The following is a 22,221-nucleotide window of genomic DNA, read 5'->3' on the forward strand; positions in this document are numbered from 1 at the left end:
AAAAAAAAATCTGCAAAAAAATAAAAGGTTTTCGAGATCCTTCCCCGCAAAGTACAATTTTTTTTATATTTTTACAAAAAAAATTGAAAAAATCGGTAATGATTGTTCGTTATCTTTGAATCTACAGGGCCTAGCAAAAAGTGTTGTATGCACAGTTTATAGAAAATTTTATTACCTTTTAAAAGCTTCAAAACGTTTTGGAATTGCTTAATTCGTTCTTGAGATATATATGATAAAGTGGACCCAATTTTTATTTTTTTTTTGCAAAAACGGTAAATTGCAAATATCTCAAAAACGGTACCATAGAATTAAAAATAACCTTGATTTTCGGCATCAGGGGATGATTTTACATAAGACTTTCATAACGGCGTTTCTGGTAAAGAGAAAAAGTTGAAATTTGTGGTCCAGTGTTATTATTGAATTTTCTTTGTGATCCGCATAAACTGGTATAGGTATTTGTTTGAGATTGCCCGGACGTATTATGAGATAGTCATTTCCGTTAAGGAAATTTAAAAGACAATTGAATGTCTTTAAGAAATCTAAGCCCAATATACCATCGTATTGTATAGGGAAGTCCTCATTTACGATTTCAAATGTATGTGGTATAAGTATGTTGGAATGCGACCCTGACACAATGAGACCCTGAACACAATGCGACCCTGACACTTAACGAAAACTGAACCAACGCCGAAAGGAATAACGGGACTAACGGACCGACAAAAATACCGTACTGGACAGTTTAGCACAAATCACCGGACCGATTAGACGCGTTTCGCAACTATACTAGTATAAGTCTCAGAATATGTACTAATTAAACTAAATGAACTTTAAATTACATATAAGTTTGAGTTCGAATTAATAAACATTTAAAATGAAACGTAATCAAAGTGTTTTAAAACCACAAATTGGGGGCTCAGCCGAAATGAGACGCTCCTTTAGTGCTGATTGCGAAAGCCGCTGGCAAAATGTTTTATGAACTTTAAAGAAAAGAGCTTAACAAAAAGTGATGTCCGTGCGTAAAGAGTTTGTTGTGCGGTAATTGCCTTTACGTTAAAAAAAACTGTAAAGAACAAAAATTGCCGTTCAAAGGTGCGCCAAAAAGCACAGGCACCCGCAGTAACAAAAGTGCGCGCAGTAGCAGAGGCGTGCGGAAAAGCAAAGGTGCGCGAAAAAGCATAGGCACCCGCGGTAGCAGAAGTGCGCGCAGTAGCAGAGGAGTGCGAAAAGCAAAGGCGCCAGTAGTTACAGAGGTGCGCGTAGCAGTTGAAGTGCGCGCAATAGTATCAGAGGTGCGCGCAGTAGTAGCAGTTTGCCCAAACGCGGAAGCGTACGTATCAACACAATCGTCGGCAGGATTTCATAAATGAACTCCAGTGGTAGCAGAACAATTTATTTGGAATCATCAGCAGATCAGAGTGAAGAGTGGAAGAAGAAAGCAGCACTAACAGCAGCTAAGTAGATATGATATTTTGTAGTTCGGTAGTAAGAGAAAAATTTGCAAATGAATTTAAAATAAAAACTTCCAATCGGTAAATTGTAAAGAAAAGGGAATTAGAATTCAGATAAAATCTGAAAGAAAAGAAGAGAATCTTAATGTGAGCTTGAAGTAAAGAAGCGAAATAAAAGATGTTAATGTAAAGAAGTAGATAAGTAAAACAATAAGTAAAACAAAAGCGTATGTAAAAAAGGGCAAGAAGGAGTGTCGAACAAAAACGTTAATTTAAAAATTTGTGTTGAGACAATATTGAGAGAAGAGGATAACAGACTAAATATGTATGTTAAGAAATTTGAAGGAGACAAATAGTTGCAGCTCAGAATAAAAAATACAGTGAAGGAACTAAAGTTAGAGAAAGCTAGAAGTACATATGTATATGTTTTCTTACAAAGCAATGTACTGAAGAAGTTCTAATCAGAATTCAAATGTAAATGTTATCTGCAAATAAGATTTACCATATGGAATTAAAATTGAAGTATTAGATAGGAATTTTATAAAAGTTTGATAACATCGAAGCTGATACGAACTTAAGTATTTTTATAACGCTTTCTTAAGTATTTTTGTAAATTAATTGCTTACAATATGGACGCGCAAACGTTTTCAACATTAACAGTGGACGGACTGAAAGAAAAATTAACAGAACTGGGGTTAAGCACAACAGGACGAAAATTTGAGTTACAAACAAGGTTGCTCCAGCATTTAGGGCTGTATGATGATAATAGGGCATCCGATTCGGAGCAAAATGTGTCTTTATACGGTGACGCGGCCGGGGTCTCCCAACAAGTATCGACTGGTCAGCCGTCCCACTTTACATTGCGTGACATAGACTCGATGGGACATTTCACGGGCTTAGGGTACCCAAATATAGGTCAGTGGGTCAGAGATTTCGAAGATAATGCGTTCACTCTCGCATGGAACGAGTTACACAAATTTGTTTATGCGCGGCAATTGTTGAAGAGAGATGCTAGAGCATTTGTTAGAAGCCAATCTAATATTTGCGACTGGAAAACGTTGAAAGAAGCATTAAACAAAGAATTCGGTAAAAAATTATCAGCTGCCGAAGTCCATAAAATGTTGAAAAGCAGACGGACAAAGTGAAAAGTTCTAAATCGCAAACTTATTCAAAGGCGAACCAACAAGCGTTTGGGATGGGTGGTAAAGCACAGGAAGCTAAGCAAATAAATGATACTGCGTGTTTTAGATGCGGGGTGAAAGGGCATATTGCTAAGAACTGCGACTCGAGAGGTTTCTAATGCTTCAAGTGCAGTCAGGTTGGTCATCGCGCCTTCGAGTGTAAAACAAAAAAGCAAGAAGTGAGTAAAAAGGAAACAACAAAAAAGGAAAAAGATAGTTATCATTTGACTACAGAAAACGAAATATTGACTGACGCAATCTGGTAATCGAATTTTTAAAGAATTTACCATAAACAACGTTACGATTCCCGCTATAATCGATACAGGTAGTGACATCAGTGCCATTCGCTATGACACGCTCATGATGCTGGACGACATTGAATCAACTAACGAGACACGAAGGTTCACAGGGATTGGGGGTGCGACGATAACTACAATAGGCAGTTTTGAAAGAGAAGTTGAAATTGATGGGAATAACTTACAAATTAAGTTTCATGTTGCAAGAGAAAGGGACATCTTATACAGCGCGGTATTAGAAAACGATATCCTAAAGCTTGTTGACGTTTTCCTAGGGGAAGAAGGCGCTAGGTTCCATCCAAAACGAAATTCGGAACTGTGTAACTCTGGGGGACAGGATACGAAGTGCGAGGTAGTTCCCAATAAAAAGGGTAGGCTAGGTAAGGTTCAGGCGGATGAAAAAGTCAGTCAAAGCATCTGTGAACTAACACAAGAATTTCAACAAATCTGTCTGTCCAACATCGCTAAAATGGAGGATAAAAAGAAGGATCACGATTTAGATCATTTGAGTAGCGAGCTCAAGAGTGAATTAACCCATCTCATTGAAAGTTATAGTCCGAAAAAAAGTATGCCTTCTCCCGTGGCAATAAAAATTATTTTGAAAGACGAAACTCCTGTGTACAGTCGCCCGAGAAGACTACCGATTTCGGATCAGGGAATAGTTGACAGGCAGGTGAGAGACTGGTTAAATGAAGGGGTTATCCGCCCTAGTGCATCCGAATATGCGTCACCTATAGTTCTGGCAGCGAAAAAAGATGGTTCTAAGAGACTTTGCTGCGACTATAGGAGGTTGAATGAAAAGGTTATACGGGACAACTTCCCAAAGATTTTCATAGACGACGTCTTACAGAGATTAGAAAAGGCAAAGGTGTTTACGACTCTATATTTAAAAGATGGATTTTTCCACGTACCAGTGGAATCTCAGTCCAAGAAACACACGGCGTTTGTCACGCATAACGGCCAATACGAGTTTAACTTTACACCGTTTGGGACTTCGAATTCGCCAGAGTTTTCTGCAGATTTATTTCTGCCATTTTTCATGAACTTATACAAGAGGGGACGGTAGTCATTTACATAGATGATCTTATGGTCCTATCGAAAGACGAACATGAGGGAATCGAGAAGTTGAAAAAGTAGCCGAATCATATGGAATGAGTGGAGCCTGTGAATTTCCTGGGTTACATTATCGAAAATTCGACAATTAGAGTTTCCAATGAAAAGACAAGGGCGGTTAAGGACTTTCCGGTGCCGAACGACAGGAGCTCACTCCAGCGTTATCTGGGGCTCACTTCTTATTTTCGGCGTTTTATCCCCAACTACGCAGCAGTTGCAAGGCCCTCAACAGATCTTTTAAAGAAACATATCAAATTCATAACGGGGGACGAACAATTAGCTGCAATACAACAATTAAAAGACGCGTTAACGAGTGCACACGTACTGAAGATTTATGATCCTACAGCATCAACTGAGGTTCATACAGACGCCAGTAAATATGGTTACGGTGCAGTTCTTTTACAGAAAGATAGTGAAGACGGACAACTACACCCTGTCCAGTATATGAGTACAAAGACAACACCTGCAGAACAAAATTATCATTCTTACGAACTGGAGGTGCTTGCCATTATCGAAGACTTAAAAAAGTGGCGAGTTTACATTTTGGGAACCAAAATCAAGATAGTGACGGACTGTAATGCCTTCGAAATGATGATGCGAAAGGACGACGTGCCTCTGAAGGTGTCTAGATGGGCAATGTTTTTGCAGGAATTCGACTACGCCATCGAACATCGCTCAGGGCCCAAAATACAGCATGTCGATGCGTTGAGTCGAGTCATTTGCTTAGCACTTGGTGATACCTTACGCCATCGCATTAAGGAAGCACAGTTGAAAGACGAATGGACACGTGCTATTAGAATTACTCTAGAGGGAAACAGTTACGAAGATTACTATTTAAAATAGGATATTTTGTATAAGGATCCGGCAAAAGAACTTCTAGTAGTACCAGCGGTGATGGAACAGAAAATAATAAAAATGGCACATCAGCAAGGTCACTTCGGCACAAAAAAAAGACGCAGGATATGATAGAAAAAAGTTTTTACATTCCGAACTTAAGTCCAAAAGTAAACGCAGCAGTGAAGGCTTGTATCCAGTGTATTATTATAGATAGGAAAGAGGGTTTCCTTAGTACCATAGACAAGACGGACAGACCACTCAATAAGCTCCATATAGACCATGCCGGACCCATGGAGCAGACACAGAAGGGTTAGAATCACATACACAGTGTCCAGATTTGGCGATTTCGCGCCAATTTGGCGATCTTTTTTTGATTATTTGCGCGTAAAAACTTAGGAAATTTTTTCCAATTATAAAAATATACAAAACTTAGTTTTCCACTATAACTTTACAGAAGAGGCTAATGAACTGCGTGATAAACTTGACTTAAGAAGCATATTAAAAGACTGTCAAAAATTTTTGATCACCCTTATCGAAGAAATTTTGAAACGAATACCTAGTCAATTAAATACTTTTGAAAAGCTTTGATTTTGTCACCAGAAAAGTGTGTGAATCACAACAGGGCGAGTTTCAGGGACCTGCCAATAACTTTTTTCAGAACCATTCCATCCGACTCTGAAGAATTTTGGATAATTGCTTACGGAGTGAAAACCGAAACAGGCAATAAAATATTTGGAAATATAAGTAAAGGTAGCCTTCCTATTATTATCCTTGCCACACTCATATGCTTTTGTTGAGCCGTTTTTTCAGTAATGAATTCAACAAAAACTAAGATTCGAAATAGGATGAGGCTGGAAAGCCTTAATTCAATAGTTCGAATAAAGTGTTGTATGAAGGCTCACAGTTTCTGCTGAAAAACGTTTCCAGTATCAAACAGTATGTTATCAAGGTTGAAGAGCTCAATATATGCCAACAACAAAAATGTAAATGATTCAGACACTAAAGGTGATTTTGAAGAAATTGTGAAAATAGGTGATCTCGCCTTATTACAGTTTTTTTATTTTTATTTTTAGCGCCGAGCTCTTAAAAGCGGATTGTGCGATTAATCAATTAATACGAGTTATAATAAATTTAATAATTGCGCAGTCCTATTGCAAAATGTAAATATTTTTAAAAAGTATGTATTTTTAATGAAAATTGTTTGTACATCACTATTATATAAGTGATTTGTGTTATTTATTATTACCCTTTGAAGGTATTATATTCGTTTTTGGTTTTAAAAACTATATTATAACAGATCTCATTTTTAAAATAAAAGATTTGTTAAATCAATTTCATGAATTGTATTAAAAAAAAATTGGCGACCACTACTAGCACCACATATCCTTATCAGACTTCTTCGCTACTGTCACTGGGATATGAAGTAGAGCTCTCGATTTTGTTCGCACATTTTCAAACAGCCCGGGTATATGAGCAGCGAGTACTCGCACACTTGTTCAATGCTCATTACTCGAAAATTTTCGAGCATGAGCTCGAGCAATTCGAGTTTTTTCGAGTAATTTGAGCAATGTTTTTTTATTATATTGACATTTTTGGTAGCAACTTTTTAAATTTTTCAAATTATTGATGTATAATGCAAAGATTGTTACATTGGTATTTAATAATATAATTTATTTAACATGAATTAGAAAGCAGCTGCTGACAAGTACAATTTCAAAAACTCGAAAGTTTTGAACAAGCATTTGAGCAGTTGAGCAATGAACGATTTTCGAGCAAGTATCGAGCTACTCGCATTGCTCGATACCCGGGTATCTAGAGCTCTAATATGAACCATTAGAATCGGCTCAATAAAAATTGTTGAGATCTTAAAATATTTTATACCATTATTATCTTAAACTAAATGATAGCAAATTTTAATGCATATTTACCTCCAACGGGATTAAAAGGCTGCAGTTTTGAATTTTTTCTATTTCGTGAAAAATCTGAACTGTCAAACTTTGCTATATTCATATACACATTCACATACTCATACATTAGCATCCTTTTTGCTTCTGACATCCTTTTTGCTGACTGACAGGCTCAATTTCAAGTCCGCTTCTTCTGGCTTAAGTTATACTATGTCTCCATTGTGAGATTTAATGAAGATTTAGCCCTCTGGCGAGATTTAACGTTAAATATTTTGAGATTTACCATATAAAATTAAATCTCAAAAGGCAGTAGATTTAAGTTAAATCTTCCTTAAATCTTCAATAATATTGATCACTAAATACAATTTGTTGGGTGTGGCAACCACAAATTCACATGCCATAAGTCAAATGACGTTTGTATTTTCAATATACAGTTGCGGACATTGAAATCTAGCCAATTAAAAGAAACATGCATTTTCTTGTTTTTTATATTTTGGTTAGTTTTAAAGGAAAATTATTAATATTTACATAACTTTGGTTGTAGTAATTTAAGGAGATATTATTTTAAGGACTAAAAAATTCAGAAAATATGTTTTATGATAATATCATGCAGAGTCTTCTTCGCTTTCTAAAAATCGTTTACGCGCTGCGACATGAAATTTATTAAATTCGGCAATGGTTCTGCTTTGATAACACTGCCCCAAGCAACCTCTAGAACTCAATTCGACACAAGCATATTTGCTAGCAGGGTCTTCATGATATGCCAAAGGCCCGCGATTGGATTTTCGGTATCCTCTTATGAAAAAGACGAATTATTTCCCCAACAGCTCTTTACAAATTTTTCTTTGCGCAAATGATATTCTTTATTGTCAATGTTATTGTGGCTTATTGATATTTTATTTTTAATATTTTTATTGAGCTTTGTACCACGATTGTTTATTAGGAAAAATTGAAAAAGCAACAAAGTCTAAGCGGTAGAAGTTATAGCAGCTATTTCGGAGATCACCACATCTCCTCATCAGACTTCTTTTTTTTCAGACTTCAGCAGGGAGCAACAAGAGTTTACGGGATGTACATAGGTCAGTGGTTAACGCTTCTGACTTTGAACATCGATTACGCAGGTTCGATCCCTGCTGAAGTCTGGAAAAAAAGAAGTCTGATGAGGAGATGTGGTGATCTCCGAAATAGCTGCTATAACTTCTACCGCTTAGACTTTGTTGCTTTTTCAATTTTTCCTAATAAACAATCGTGGTAAAAGCTCAATAAAAATATTAAAGATATTCTTTATTGTTTTGATAATTTTTCTTAAATTCGAGAAAATGATTCCGAATATTGTACCATTTGTTACATTTTCCAAACTATATATTATACGTATTTACCACGAATAATAATAAAGAATTCACATAATGGAACTCCGCTGCTGGTACCTTCCTTTTATCTCTCTTTATTTCAGTGTCCGCAACTGTATTCATGAAATCAGACATAAGAAAACGTCAAATATTTAAAAATGTGAACGTCAAACATATCTCGTTGTAGCAATGGAGACGGTTGTGATTTAGCAACTGGATTTATTAAATCTTGATAGGTAAATCTCTCAATGGAGACATAGTATTAGCCTTAATGGTCCCTCTCGTGCATCAAGACAATTTTCTCGCCTATTTTTGAAAATTTGTGAAACTAATTTTGAATTACACGAGCCACTCCATTGCCTATACCAGGATTTTAACTCTCATACAGCCGCACTCAGAAACATTCATTCAATTAGCTCTAACGGGCACTTAACTAATGATCGTTAAATCAGTTAATTATTGTTTCCTCTCAGATTTAAAAAATTATGAAATGAAAAATTTAAGTATTGCCCTTTTTTTGCGGCATCACTCTCTTTTTTCGTTCAGTTTGAAATCAAATATAAAAATAAGTTTGGTTTGCAGACAAACCGGTTTCGGCGTTGTGCCATCTTCAGTGTCATTTTTCGTTCTGTCTGGTTCGAGATTTGTCCCTAATTTATGTTCATTTATCTTAGGTAATGTGATTTTCGTCGATGATTAATTACTAGATATGCCATGGTGCCCATTTTTTGAAGCAGGTAATAGGTTCATCTTCGCTGTTTCGATATTAACATGCATTATGTTGTCGCTGTATGGTTTTTGCCTGCAGGTAGGTAAAAGTCAGTGATTTTTGCCCTGGTGGTGGTTTTTGGTGTGTTCGGAGTGTCCAGGCATGACTTTTACCTACCTGCAGGCAAAAACCATACAGCGACAACATAATGCATGTTAATATCGAAACAGCGAAGATGAACCTATTACCTGCTTCAAAAAATGGGCACCATGGCATATCTAGTAATTAATCATCGACGAAAATCACATTACCTAAGATAAATGAACATAAATTAGGGACAAATCTCGAACCAGACAGAACGAAAAATGACACTGAAGATGGCACAACGCCGAAACCGGTTTGTCTGCAAACCAAACTTGACAAGGGATGACGGAAATTCGTTCCAAAATAAATCATCTTACCACCCTGTCGGAAAAATCAACCAACACCAACATAAAAATAAGTTTTTATATCATTTTGCGCCGCCCTGCCTCATCAGTCGCAATCGCTGAGTGAGGAGAGTAGCGGCGTGCCAATCAAGAGATCTTTTTTCTTTAATTTTTCCTTTTTTAATCTAGTTTTCTTTTGATTTGTAGAATTAATTGTTTTAAAAGGAAACACATTTTTTTTATATAATTTGATTATTAAAAAAACGGTTCGCCAAAAAAGACAAACAAAACCACTAGCTGGCGAATCCTGGCATTTGTTTTTCAACTCACCACAGTCTTTCGAAAGACAAAAGTCTTTAAATTCCAGCACTATCTTGAAAGTTCTTTTCTGTATTTTGAATTAAAAGATCTACTAACGAGGAGGATAGCGTTATTCTATTTTTCGTGTGCCAACAAATTTTCTAAAAACTAAACGAAATTAAAAAAATAGTTTTTTTTTTAAACAAAAACTCAAAATTTGAGAAAATAAAATAAAATAATATTCATTTTTTAAGCAATAAAACGTAAAAATTAGAAGAAAAAATTAAAAAAAAAAGAACTCCGTTTCCGAGGATTGAATTCGGATCTCTCGAATGGCGCGAAAGTGCTCTGCTCACTGGGCCATTGCCACTCTTACAGCAACGTTATCGAAATTGAAATTTATTTGAAACAAACCAAACATTTTACAATCATTCGTTAAAAAGTTAAGTAAAGGTTTTTCTTTGCTTAACTTTTGATGTTCATTAAATGCCGTTAACGAATCATTAACAGACTGAGAGGGAATTTTTTCAAATCGTTACCGAGGAACACCTTAAGTAATCATTAGATGACTCTGAGTGCGGCTGATAGTAGCACATTTGATTTATCTGATTCGCGATACTATCCTCTCTCAATAAATGAGTGACTGTCATAAAGACATAATAATCAGCTGATGGATTTGGTTCTGTAGCTGAATAATTTTAGTTCTCGACACTTAATAAGCTCCTGCCTTTCGTGACTCGGCACAAATATAAAAAATAAAAAAAACACACACCTGCGTTCAACTAATTAGAAACGAAATTCAAAATGAAATTCTCTGTTCCCGAACTATTTTGGATATTTTTCCTTTGTGAGAGAAGAGATGACATTTCCCCGGAATTTTGCTGTTGGACATATTTATTGGAGATTTAAACGAACGTACCTATTGACTAACCAACATTTAACAGAACCAGATTTTGAAAATTTGGTCAAAGGGATCTTTTGAATTTTCTTTAATATCTATCTTACGTACGTTAGAAAAGTAGTAAAATTTGTGTTTTTCATTTCTACTAATAATTTTATTTTAAAATAAATTTTTTGTTTTTGTTGTTTTTTTTTCTGGATCTTTTTAGCATTTAGAATTTACATGCGGCTCTTATCGGCCTCGGCCTTGCCCTCCCCTGTAATAGGCGCTTTCGACAGAAAAACGTATTTCCTATGTTTTTTTCTGTGTTACGCGTTTTTTTTTGGGAAAAATGAAAAAGTTCATATTCTAGTTCAGTGGCTCCAAATTAGGTAAAAAAAAAACTTATAAAAATGTAATATTCATTTTGTAAAATAGCGTTATGAGTATAGTAGTCCCTTCAAATAATGTATTCCAATGTGCATAAGGTGGTCGAAATAATTATAGCCGCACCACATTTTGGCAAGTTTTAACATATTATTTTTTATTATTATATTATTTTTTCGTTCAGGATGTTTCGATTTGCTTCCATATAAAAATAAATTGTGGGTATTCGTTATATGGAAGCAAATGGGACAAAACAAAAATCTAAAAAATCAACCGTAATTTTTAGCCATTTGAAACTTGCACTTGGTTCTACTAGAATTCAATGGGCTACAAAACTGCATTCTCAGAATCTGTCTAGGTAATCTAATTAAAAAAGTTGGAAGTTACATCATGTAAATGTGGACAACATTTCTTGTGCGCCGTTTAATTTTTTCAAACCCGTGATATATTTTTTAGTTTCACATACCTAGAGTACATTGAACTTATGTATTTTAAAACTACTATATTAATTTCAACAGTTTTTGCTTGAGACCGTTCTTAATGAAAAAATTTGCAAAAACAACAATAATTTACATTTGGTAGATGTTATAGCTGCTACTTCTGAGATCACCACATCTCCTCACAAGACTTCTTCATTGAGTTCACTGGCACTTGAACTCGCAACTCCGGCGTTCAAAGCCAGTGGTCTTACCCACTGAACTAATTTCGCCATGTAAACTATTGGTCCTTGTTCAACTTTTTCATTTGTCATACCAACTATTTGTTGCTACACTAGAATCTTGAAAAAGTTAACCGAAATGTCTCAAGAGTAATTAACTTTTTTGAACTATTAACTTTTCTAAGCAGTTTTCAAATTCTAAAAAAATATAATAATAAACATACAGTTTTTAGGAAATAGCACGCTAAATTTATTTCAATGACTAATAACAGCCGGTTTCACCAGCAATTTAAATGGAAAATGATTTTTTATTTTCTGTCAATTTCCATATAAAATTCAAGAAACTAAAATAGAAACTTGGATTTAATTTGTACCAGCATATTCTGGTTTATGGAGCTTTCTTGTTTGCTTCTTCATAGATACATACACCTGCGTTCAACTAATTAGAAACGAAATTCAAGATGATATTGTTTGCAAATTAATGTTTATTTTTTTATTTTTAATAATTTTCATTTAAAACATAATTCAAACTGTAACAGAAACCACAATAATAAAAGTTTCAAAGCTAGCGAAAATCGCAAAAAAAATAATCAAACTTCAAAAAATTGTCATCGAAATATCCAAATTTTTAACCTGAATAGTTAGACAATTTTCGGGTATGTAGTTCTGTAGCCCATTTAATTGTAGTCTAAGAAAGTTCAAGTCTCAAGTCGTTAAAAAATTACCGTTGATTTTTTAGAATGTTTTTTTTGTGGAGGGTATAAAATAATCAAGAGTACACCGCGCTTTAGGGCTGAACTACTACATTACTTGGCCAAGTAATTGCCAATATGTACGCATATCCTTCTTTCTACCATTTTGTTTCTCCGCTATTCTTCTATACCTTCACATTCTCAACACCCTGCATAACTTACATCCTACTATCCCACTGAGTCCCTCTCAAATCCCTCTTACATTAACTATGTACTTACCCTATATTATCATTATGATTAATATAAAGCGTTAATTAGTTATTTATATAAATGATTAAAGCGTTAATAGGATTTAAGAATAGTCAAATGGATTTTAGAAAGCGTCAATTGGAGTTTAAACGACCAATATACTATACATAGACTTTAGTCTGATGTATTACGAATATTGTTTAAGGATCGGCTAGAAAAACTTCTTATTAGGTTTTAACAATATAATTTATAGTGAAGTTAAACAAGAGGTTACATTTAGGAATGTGGGATCTGTATAAATAAACATATCGTCACCTGAAATGCAAATAGACGTAACAAACATCGTCGCTAAAATACAAAAAGTCATAACTAATAAAAAAATCAAAATTCAGTTTTTGATTGTTATGATGGATTTCATCGAATTACAACGCCCACATCATTTTATGAAAAAAATAAAAAATATTAGTCACGACTTTTTCCATTTCAGTTACGATGTTGTTACGTCTTTTTGCATTTCAGGTGACGATAAACAGCAAAAGCACGATTTTGCAGCTTAGAAAAAGAAGCTAATGAGATTGGTCCACACAGGGGCGCACCCATGAATATATTTTAGGGGGTTTTATATTTCTGAAAATATATCACCGGAAAATACTGAAAATTTGCTTCAGATAATACCCTCTTTAAAATACATTTATGCAAGTTTTATGTACAGTATGTAATAAATAAATAAACGTTTTAAAATTCATAAACTGCACTTTATTTACAGATTAACAGAACTCAAACGCTTTTAACCGACTTCAAAAAAAAGGGAGGTTATCATCTCGCCGGAATACATAACTTTGGACCACGTGAACCGTTTTCAATAATACTTTTTTTATTAGAAAGATAGTACGTTTTAAAATTCATAAACTGCACTTTATTTACAGATTAACAGAACTCAAACGCTTTTAACCGACTTCAAAAAAAAGGGAGGTTATCATCTCGCCGGAAACATAACTTTGGACCACGTGAACCGTTTTCAATAATCCTTTTTTCATTAGAAAGATAGGTTCGTCCCGTAATTTGTTTTAGAGATCCGATGATTGGATCATGAAGAAATTAACGGTACCCCTAAATTTGAATATGAGAATTGAAGTCGGTTGTGTTCTTTCCTTAAAAACTACTTGTTTAATAAAAAGTTCTATAAACTCAAGATGCGCTCAACTTTCAAAAGTACCTAATAAAAAATTTTAAAAAGAGTCAGTAAAAATAAATTTATTGATTCCATGAATTTTTGCACTTCTATGTTCATTTTTTCGATTTCTGGTTTTCGATAGAGATGGTGATTTTTCACGATTGCTAAATTTTTTTAATATTTCAAATACCGAAAAAATTAACTGAACTCTCAAGAAAAACGAAAAATTCATATAAAACGACGGACGAGAAATGGAAAAGAAATTTTCTTCTACCAAAATTTCTTAAATCAGTTTGCAGCTCTCAAGAAAAAAAATGCTCGTATATTTATTCCCTCATGAAAATTTACAGCAAAAGCAAAGCGCTTTTTCAAGCAACAGAAATTATAATAAATATTTCTTATAATTTCCTTGAGAGCTGGATTCTTAGCTTTAAGATACAGATTGTATTTGAGGTTATTAGCTTTAGGGGGGGTTTGAACCCCAAAACCCACCCCTTGTGTGCGCTAATGGGCACACATAGCGTGAACGAGTACAAGACAAAATACCTCCTGGCAACGCATAAAAAGTCTTCGCGTATTGGCATCCATAGATTTGAAGTAGTATAGGACTTTGTTTATGCCCGTTCTTTTATATGGCGCAGAAACATGGATGATGTCTTAGCAAAGATGAGACGGCTTTTGGTGCTTTCGAGAGAACTATTATAGGCAAGATCTATCGCCCTGTTCACGTGGTCGACGCGTACCGAAGAAGATGGAATGACGAACTGTATTAGCTTTTTAACGACATGGATATAGTTAAGCGCATAAAAATACAACGAATGCGCCGGCTTGGACATGTACGCATGGATGACAACTGGCGAAGCTTTTTGGTCTCGGCCCAAACCGGCAAACGGTTGTAGTGCCAGATAAGAAGAAGAGAAAAATCTGTATGAGTGCAATATAAAAGAATGCGGATAATGAACACGGGAGCAAAATATTAAAAGGACAAATACCGCACATAAAAAACAGATTACTGCAAATTTTATGTAGAAAATTCTAAAATTCACTTTACATTTTCTTAAATCCAGTTGACGCTATCTAAAATCCAGTTGACTATTCTAAAATCCAATTTACGCTATCTTAAATCCAGTTGACTATTTCAAAATCCAATTTTCGCTTTCTAAAATTCAATTGACTATTCCAACATCCGATTGACTCCTCCTAACATCCAATTGCCCTTTTCTAGAATCCCACTGGAAATGGTGTAGAATATGTTGGTACAAATTTAATCTAAGTGTAACGATGAAAACTAAGTAATTTATATACATTTAGCGTGTTACTTCCCAAAAACTCCATGTTTCCTATTGTACTTTTTTTTAGTTTTGAAAACCGCTCAGAAAAGTTAAGAGTTCGAAAAAGTTAATTACCCTTCCCAGCAAACGCAGTCTCTGACGTTAGAGAAATATTTTGATTTTACATTAGAATTCTAATGTAGTTCTCGAATCGAGAACTATGTTAGAATTCGATTAGAGAATTATTAGAAAAACACTAGACATTAGAATTCAACGTTAGAAAACGATTAGATATCTAACCTCTTTCTCGATATTGAGAACTAAGTCCCCTTTTTGTTTGTTGGGTTGGGACATTTCGGTTAACTTTTTCGAGGCTCTACTATATTTATGATATTACAAATAACTAACACTTTGTTATTAAATAACAAATAATTTTATATATTTTACCACCGAAACTGAACTAAAGAACTTGTTTTCATCATGAGGCGAAATTTACCAAAGTAAGTGTTGCCGTGCGCGAAAACGCTGCACAAAACCCAAAGTACTACTCGGGGCCGAATTGGTGAAAAAATGCGAAAAGTTTTATTACTGTATATTAGACTGCATCACTCCCCATATAAAAAAAATCGGTATTGTGTTTCTTTGGAACTATAAAATCTTTTATATTTTAAAACATGCACCAAAATATATTGGGAAAATATTAAGATTTACGTGAGCCGTACCGATTTAAAAATACTTCCAAAAATTAAGTTTTTTTATGAATAAACATAAAAACAATCCCCTCAGATTACAAAACAGTTTAAGCTTTAAAAAAAATCTGCATAAAAATATTTAAAAAAATTCTCAACGGAATCGTAAAAATGAGATCTTTGATGCGGTTTTTTAATTTCTTTTTTCAAAGATTGGTATAAGAAAAACTTGAATGACTGTACCAAAACTATTCCGATTTAGGGTCAAAACATAGTGGAGCGGCGGCCAAAGAGCGTCGAGCAAACATCGATTTCAAACGCATATGTTTCAATGGGAGAACGCATAGTGAAGAGCAAAGCGTAAATACACGTTTGTAATTGGCGCTTTGCTCGATGCTAGCTCTTCGCTTTGCACGCCGCTCCGCTATGTTTTTACCCTTAGACTTATGAGGTATCATTGGAAAGTTGTTTTCTCACCTTTTTTATTCCTTTGCAAATAAACTCATTCAAAGTATTAAAGAGAAATGTAGGATGAACGAGCGTCATTCCAAGTTGAATTAAGATGTGTTGGCATTTGAAAAAAAAAAAGTTGCAAAAAAAAAGTTTTTTCGTAAAGAAATAATGATACCTCACAAGTCTAAATCGGAATAGTTAGAATAGTTAGAATAGACAGTTAATTCCGGAGTTGATCCGGAGCCGTCTGTTTATGCTTTTACGGGAGGTATTTTGAGGTGTCATCCGTGAAATTAGACCCTAATCAGGGTGGCAATGGGAGGCAGAATGGCCTTCACTTGTAAAAATCAACGACGAAAATTATTATTTAGGTAAGGCTGCAAGTTTATCCACTGAGACTCTGATAGTCCACAAATATCAGGATAACATTTGCAGAGCGATCAGCCGGTAATAAAAGCGTGGCAGAACACCCCAACCGTGTGATGAGAGTCATGAAATTGTTATTATTTAGTTAAGTCTAAAATTTTCATATATTATTCTGGCAACGATTTCAAGTCTAAAATTAAATTAGCTGATCGAAATTCCGGTATTTACTACCTGGCGGAGGGATGTAAATGCCCTTCGGTTTCGTGTAGTTTGCGGGTAAATTAATTTGATTGTGAATTTTTCTAATATATATGGGCGTTCCACCATAACGAGTGTGACATTTGTACAGAAAAAATGGTTTTTCTTGTTTAAATTTAAGTATAAAGTACTCAACAATTCTAAATTTTGATAAAGCCACACCTAATTGACTATTAGATGAGTTATAGCATAATACGAAAAAATCCCAGATTGCTTTTATATGGAAATCTGAGTTATTTCTTCTGTCACGGGTGGGACAAAAAAAGAACCTGCTTTTTGGAGCATATATATTTTACGTAAACTCTGCGAATTTATTTCACTTTTCTGTGTGAACTTGATGCCTTATAATAAAACAAAGAACCACGAATACAAACTAAGCAAAACCTACAACAAAAGCTGGCTATATTATAAAAGAAAAGCCGAAATTCCTCTGTCACAGGTGGGACACATACGAATTTTTACATGAAAAGGAGCTTTTAGTGGGGTCCATTAGTTGTTAAAAAATATAAGAAGCCAAGTGGGGTTAAATTCACTCACGTTTTATCTAATGATAGTGCCTTTTATATAGAAGAAAATGCCTAGCGCCGTCAGCAAAATAAATTATTAAAAATAAACGCGATTTCCTAGCGTCTTGAAATTTTCACTTTATACTATGTCTCCATTCTAAGATTCAATGAATGCCCTCTGACGAGATTTAACGTTAAATCTTTTGCGATTTACCATATAAAATTAAATCTCGAAAGGCGGTAGATTTGAGTTAAATCTTCAATAAAATTGGTCATTAAATATAATTTGTTGAATGTGGCAACCACAAACTTACATGCCATAAGTCGAATGACATTTGTATTTTCAATATACAGTTGCGGACATTGAAATCTAGCATAGTAAAAAAAAAAACATGAATATTTTTATTTTAATAGGCGTTTTTATATTTTGGTAAGTTTTAAAACCAAATTATTAGTATTTATACAACTTTGGTTGTAATATATTTAGAAGATATTATTTTAAAAACTACAAATTCAGAAAATATGCAGAGCCTTCCCGCTTTCTAAAAATCTTTTACGCGCTGCGACATAAAATTTATAAAATTCGGTAATGGATCTGCTTCGATAACATTGCACCAAACATCCTTTAGAACTCAATTCGACTCAAGAAATGCATTGGCAATCATATTTGCTAGCTAGGTCTTGATGATATGCCAAAGGCTCACGATTGCATTTTCGGTTCCCTCTTATGAAGAAGAGAGTTTATTTTCCCAACAGCTCTTTACAAACTTTTCTATCCGCACGTGTTGTTCTTTACCGTTTTGATAAATTTTCTTAAATTCGGGAAAATGATTCTGAATATTGTACCATTCGTTCTATTTTTCAAACTACATATAATGCATATTTACCACGAATGAGAAGCCAATAATATTAAGAATTCACATAATGAAATCCCCTACTGGTACCTTTCTTTTATCTGTCTGTATTTCAATGTCCGCAACTGTATTTATAAAATCATACATAAGCAAACGCCAAATATTTAAAAATGTGAACGTCAATTATATCTCGTTGTGGCCATGGAGACGGTTGTGATTTATCAACTGGATTTATTAAATGTTAATATGTAAACTGTACCTAAATTAAATGGGCAATAAAACTGAATACCTGGAATTTTTCTAAAAATTCTGAACAAAAAGTTTAAAATTTTTGGGTGTAATTGTTAGAGTTTGTTGAATATTTATAATTTTTGTATGAAGCTTGAAACGTGGATTTATGTGGTTCTCGTTATGTAATGAGCTAGACTTTTATCAGAACACTATAAACATTAAATAGACAAAACAAAAAAAAAACCAAAACTGGTCAAAATGTCACTTAACTTAATCAGCTGACCACAAAAGTATATAAGTAATGGGGAGTCGGCGCTGCCCCCGCCCCGCTGCTACAATAACTTTTAGCTTTTTTTGTCACGGGGGGGACAAGACCAATACTGCCTAATAATAACTCATAATATATATAAAGCACTCACACAATTTAATGTATAACACAATTTTATTAAAAGCAGATAGGTTCTACTATATTATTTTACAGTACTTTCAACACAATCTACTTAAAACTCACTCAAAAAATTTACTTAGAACTTGATTTCAAAACGTAAAAAAGGTAATAAAAATGCATTTAAAGCTTTAATTTGTTATTTTTTTGGCTGATTCAAGATATTTACAATTGTCTTACCCACACGTTTGTTAGTTTTATAAAGAAAATAATTTTTGCACTGAGGATCAGTTTCCCATGGAACCTCCCATATGTTGAATAACTTTGATGTGTTATTTAGAATCTTATGAATTAAAACAATTATTTAATGATAGCGAGCGGCAGTTATTCCCTGACCAATATATACAGTCAACCACAAAAGTCTAGACACAGAGAATTTTTCACACTTTCTGGAAAGTAGGCTTGGGTAGTTCTTGAACTAAATGAACAAAATACCTAATGTATTTCAATGAACTAGTTCACTAGCTCGGTCTCTTAACTGAACTAAATTTGGCTCATTTTGGATCGAGATCCAGATATTCTTTACAAAATTGTTTTAAAACGATTCCGTTGAAAAAATGTTTATGCAGATTTTTTAAACTTAACTGGTTTGCCATCTGAGGGGATTTTTTTCAAAAAGTTCTTTCAGAAACTATTTTTATTTATAAAAAACTCCATTTTTGTAGGTATTTTCAAATCGGTCCAGCTCACGTAAATCGTAATATTTTTCCGAAATATTTTCGTGGACCTCTTCAAATCTAACAAATTTTGTAATACCGGCGAAAACCCGCAACTTTTTTTGGTGATGCAGTCTACTGTATGTACTTTGCTGAACAGTTGTGTGATGTAAGAGTGCAGATTTTTTTTGTCTAAGCAAATCAAAACGGTGCGACCATTCATAGCATGCCTATATGTATGTGTTATCGTCACTGATTTAAATGGACGACCAACGACTTCCCAAAATTAATTTTTGGGGAATCGTCAAATTAACTTTCAACATCTTAGCGCTGCAATTTCATTTTTTATATTTATTATCTCTTTGCAGCCGTCATCGTTTCGATTTACGAGGATCCTGTTCAGCCTCAACAAGCTGCATCTGTTGTTGAGAAACTTGGAGATTATCTGATTACTTGCGGGTACTAGAAATAATAATAAAAAAGTAATAACATAATTATAATAAAAAACATTAAAGCCGTAAAAATATCTTCTATAAAATCTATTTTGGAATAATTTCATATGAAAAAATAAAGTCAACGTAAAAAAATATAGATTCACACATTTTTTCAAACATGTGTTAGAAATGCCCATTGAAGAAAACGATATGCAGAAGAATGTGGGTTAGTATAAAAATAAAGGTTTTTACAATGCTTATGTAAGTACTTCGGAGATAACAAAGTATTATGTAAACTATTGAAAGTGAAAAGCTGTTTATTTTTAAACATAATGTTAGGTATTGGAAATCGCAGTTTTAAATGTAAATCGCACATTTTGTTAAAATACTTCAGAATGTTTTTTTTTTAAATAAATTATCTCTCCTCAATTTTAATAGCGATTTTCTCAATAATAAGAATGGTATTGCAATAGCTCCAGAATACACCGCGAAACCTCCGTTTGCTTACATTAAACATTTGTTCAGGGCTATCACTGAATCCATTGTAGTCCGATTTTCGTTAAATTTATGAAAATGCACTCACTGAATTCGAGTTGCTAATGATTGCATACTTAGTGTATAAGCATTATATTTCTACAACTGCAGATTTTACTATATTTTTATTATTATCCTGTTTGGAACGACTTTTTTCCATTAAGTCGGCAAAGATCTAAAGATATAGTCGTGAGACTGATGAATTTAAGACAAGAGTAAGGAAATAAATTAATATTTTGCACAGCATGCATCTAAGGCGCCTCCTTATTCTAATTCAATTCTTTTTATAGCAAATGGGTCGAAAAACGAATATGTATAAAAGCGGGAAGAAAATGCAAATCTCTGTTAAACAGGGAAGCACCAGATATTCTAGAATAGCTGGTATCGTTGCGAATTTTCAACACAGTGTATCCAAACTTGAAAAATATCTGAAAATGCTTCCGAAGAAACGGCAATTTGTAATAATCAGCCACATGGCGAGTATCGTGTCGAGTGCAAGCTGTTTTTCGAGAGTCGCGTCATATCGAAAATTGCTTAGCATTGCCTAAAATTTCGGCTCGACTAGTGTATTAAAACGGGAACAATTTGGCAGCACTGGGTAGTTTTCGACGATTTTCGTCGCCTACTTTTTTCAGAACGATAGTAGGCAATGCCAATATTGTTCAGTCCTGCAATTTAGTATAATTTACGACAGAAACTGCAAGATGAGACGGGAGACCACCAAAAGAACCAATCAGTTAGTTGTTCAAAGAGCGTTGGAAAACCGCAGCACTAATCTCAGAGTATTCTAAAGGATTTAGTGGGATTCACTCACTTCTTACGCAGCACAGTGTGGAAATCTTCTATTTTCGTAACAAAATCTAATATCTCGAAGACCAGAACTGGAAGGGAAATAAATGTAAAGGTATTCTAAAGGATTTAAGATGGAGAACTCAGGAGAAATAATATCGTTGGTTAAAAAAATTACCTTGAACTTTAAAATTAACTTCAAATGTAGGGTGTTTCACTTATTTTCCTTTTCTTGATCTGAAAATATCTATATATACAAGTAATTTTTAGCAAAAAAAACGACTTAAAAATATATGTATATATATATATCTATGATCCAATGATCGGATCTAAACCAAATTAGTATGGGACCACCTCTGAGACACTACCTTTCCGTTGCAAAAAGAATTATTGAAATCGGTTGACGTGGTGCAAAGTTATGCGGTAACATACATAAAAAAAAAAAAAAATATTCCGACGAACTAATAACCTCCTCCTTTTTTGGAAGTCGGTTAATAAAATAATAGCCGTTTTCGTTGTTCGGAGTTACTCAAAAACTACTGCATAGATTTCAGTCAAATTTTCAGAGGTCATACCTTGCATATATGGTCCTATTATAGGCTACCAGAAAACTCGCTAGGTGGCGCTGGGGTTGAGTTATTTATAAAAGTCGTATTTATGCACCGATTTCGTTGAAAATCAAAGCGTATACTACCTCCATTATGAGAAATACGTATGCGAAAAATAAACCCGCTAGGTGGCGCTGGAGTCGAGTTATTTATAAAAATCGTGTTTATGAACCGATTTCTTTTAAATTCAAAATGTAAGGTACCAGCATGATGGAAAATGCGTTTACCTAAAATAGATCTGCTAGGTGTCGCGGGAGTGGAGTTATTTATAAAAGTCATATTTATGAACCGATTTCGTTCAAATTCAAAGTATAAGCTACCTGCATGATGAAAAAAGCATTTGCGAAAAACGGGCCCGATAAAAGTCCTATTTATGTACCGATTTTGTTAATGCAAATTCGAAACGTTTATTACTTTCATGATGGTTTTTTTTTCATTCGAAACATACTTATTTGTACATACATACATAAAATGATATCCGTTATCGTTGTTCGGACTAAACTCAAAATCCAGTCAAAT

General features: G+C 34.1%; 1 protein-coding gene across 4 annotated transcripts in view; it reads left to right on the top strand.

Moving 5' to 3' along the window:
* Nucleotides 1-19,928, top strand: part of chic (profilin chickadee) — a 144,332-nt gene extending 124,404 nt beyond the window's left edge. For all 4 annotated transcript variants that reach the window (XM_017609143.1, XM_017609145.1, XM_017609144.1 and 1 more), the window contains exon 4: nucleotides 19,706-19,928. In XM_017609143.1, the coding sequence (XP_017464632.1) occupies nucleotides 19,706-19,803 (98 nt within the window). In that variant the 3' untranslated portion in view covers nucleotides 19,804-19,928. The remainder of the gene's footprint in view (nucleotides 1-19,705) is intronic.
* Nucleotides 19,929-22,221: the final 2,293 nt, after the last annotated feature.

The sequence above is a fragment of the Rhagoletis zephyria genome, unplaced genomic scaffold, assembly GCF_001687245.7.
Source record: "Rhagoletis zephyria isolate East Lansing unplaced genomic scaffold, Rhagoletis_zephyria_1.1 Rzeph_scaffold_00194, whole genome shotgun sequence".
Taxonomy (NCBI): Eukaryota; Metazoa; Arthropoda; class Insecta; order Diptera; family Tephritidae; genus Rhagoletis; species Rhagoletis zephyria.